The sequence below is a fragment of the Meleagris gallopavo genome, unplaced genomic scaffold, assembly GCF_000146605.3.
Source record: "Meleagris gallopavo isolate NT-WF06-2002-E0010 breed Aviagen turkey brand Nicholas breeding stock unplaced genomic scaffold, Turkey_5.1 ChrUn_random_7180001880705, whole genome shotgun sequence".
Lineage (NCBI taxonomy): Eukaryota > Metazoa > Chordata > Aves > Galliformes > Phasianidae > Meleagris > Meleagris gallopavo.
This window is the reverse complement of record NW_011144915.1, coordinates 25086-26640: the sequence shown is the minus strand read 5'-3', so window position 1 is coordinate 26640 and position 1555 is coordinate 25086. Positions and strand designations below refer to the sequence as shown.

The following is a 1555-nucleotide window of genomic DNA, read 5'->3' as shown; positions in this document are numbered from 1 at the left end:
GCGGACACGGGGCACTGTTCCCATGCTGTGGTTGAGGGTCCCTGAGCAGCAGCAAGCCCCACTCCTGCAGGAAGGCACGTGAAGGATGTGTGCCTGCAGATGGAAGTTCTTGGGAGGGGGGGGTCTCCACCTTCTCTAGCACCATGAGACCCCACAAAGGGTGAAGCCCCCGGGATGGATGAAGTCCCAACACCATTTCCATCCCCATCCCGTGGCTACAGGCGGCTGCGGACGTCCTGCAGCAGTGCCTCCAGCTGTGCACCCAGGGCTGCCCCGTCCCCATCGTTGGTGATCACCCAATCGAAGGTCACCCCCTGGTCCAGGCCGCACTCAGACTCAGCGTCGTCCACCCCTGGGGAGGAGCAGAGCCCCCAGAATTGGGTCAGGATCCCCCATCTTCTGCTTGGTGCTGCGGGGCTTTAAGCAGAAACTGCAGGTCCTGCTGCCAGGGGTGGGTGTGGGGATGGGGGACAGCAATGGGGACAAGGAATGGCAGTGGGAACAGATGGCAGCAGGGGACAGCTATAGGGACAGGGGGTGGCAGATAGGGGATAGCAGAGGGGATGGGAGGGCTATAGGGACAGGGGACTGCAGTGGGGATAGGGGATAGCTATAAGGACAGGGGATGGCTATAGGGACACGGGACAGCTATAGGGATGGGATGGCAGAGGGGATAGGGAACAGCTATAGGGACAGGGGACTGCAGTGGGGATAGGGGATAGCTATAAGGACAGGGGATGGCTATAGGGACTCGGGACAGCTATAGGGATGGGATGGCAGAGGGGATAGGGAACGGCTATAGGGACAGGGGACAGCCATGCCACAGGGCACCATGGTGCCAGCCCTGCCGGTGGCTCCGGCACACAGCAGGAAGCAGCTCTCGCTCACCCGCCACGAAGACCCAACTCCTCCTCCTCCTCGTCTCCTCGGTGGCCGTCACACGCACGGTCAGCACCGCGTCCCCGTAGGCATCCCGGAACCACTCCACATCCGAGAGGCGCCGCGTGTCACTCACCACCTGCACAAACCCCCAGTGTCAGCACCCACCCTGAGCCCCCCTGACCTCCCCACGAGCCCCCCATACCCATCCTTGCTCACCCACACCGGCTGTGCTGCACCCCGCACCGCGGTGCGGCAGAAAAATCCGGGATCGGCGCGGCGCTTCTCCTCGCCCCAACGGATCATGTCCTGCCGGTACTGCTCCTTGTAGGCACTGGCATCCAGGAGCCGCTGGAAATCCAGGCCGTGCTCCTGCAGGGAGAGGATTTGAGAGGAGCACAGGCAACGGTTGTGGGGTAGGGAATGGTGTGGGGCACAGTGTGACACAGCTCGGCACGGCACAACATAGCAGAGCATGGGAGATCACGGCACGGCACAGCATGGCACAGAACATAGCAGAGCATGGGAGATCATGGCACAGCATGGCACAGAACATAGCAGAGCATGGGAGATCACGGCACGACACAGCATGGCACAGAACATAGCAGAGCATGGGAGATCACGGCACGGCACATCATGGCACAGAACATAGCAGAGCATGGGAGATCACGGCACG

At 61.9% G+C, this 1555-nt stretch overlaps 1 protein-coding gene across 1 annotated transcript; it reads right to left on the bottom strand.

Annotated features, from left to right (window-relative positions):
• Positions 1 to 6: 6 nt before the first annotated feature.
• PMVK (phosphomevalonate kinase) lies at positions 7 to 1460 on the bottom strand. The gene is made up of 3 exons (XM_019611267.2): positions 1099 to 1460; positions 889 to 1018; positions 7 to 352 (listed from the first exon to the last, which is right to left on the bottom strand). Exons 1-3 carry the CDS (start codon positions 1354 to 1356, stop codon positions 216 to 218), a joined length of 525 nt encoding a protein of 174 aa, XP_019466812.1. The 5' UTR covers positions 1357 to 1460; the 3' UTR covers positions 7 to 215.
• Between the last annotated feature and the right edge of the window lie 95 nt (positions 1461 to 1555).

Coding starts and splice junctions, on each gene's coding strand:
- PMVK (XM_019611267.2), bottom strand. CDS start 1,356: ATGCTCTGCTATGTTGTGCCGTGCCGAGCTGTGTCACACTGTGCCCCA. Junction 1,019..1,098: donor GTGCAGCACAGCCGGTGTGG/GTGAGCAAGGAT, acceptor GGGTTTGTGCAG/GTGGTGAGTGACACGCGGCG. Junction 353..888: donor GAGTTGGGTCTTCGTGGCGG/GTGAGCGAGAGC, acceptor GCTCCTCCCCAG/GGGTGGACGACGCTGAGTCT.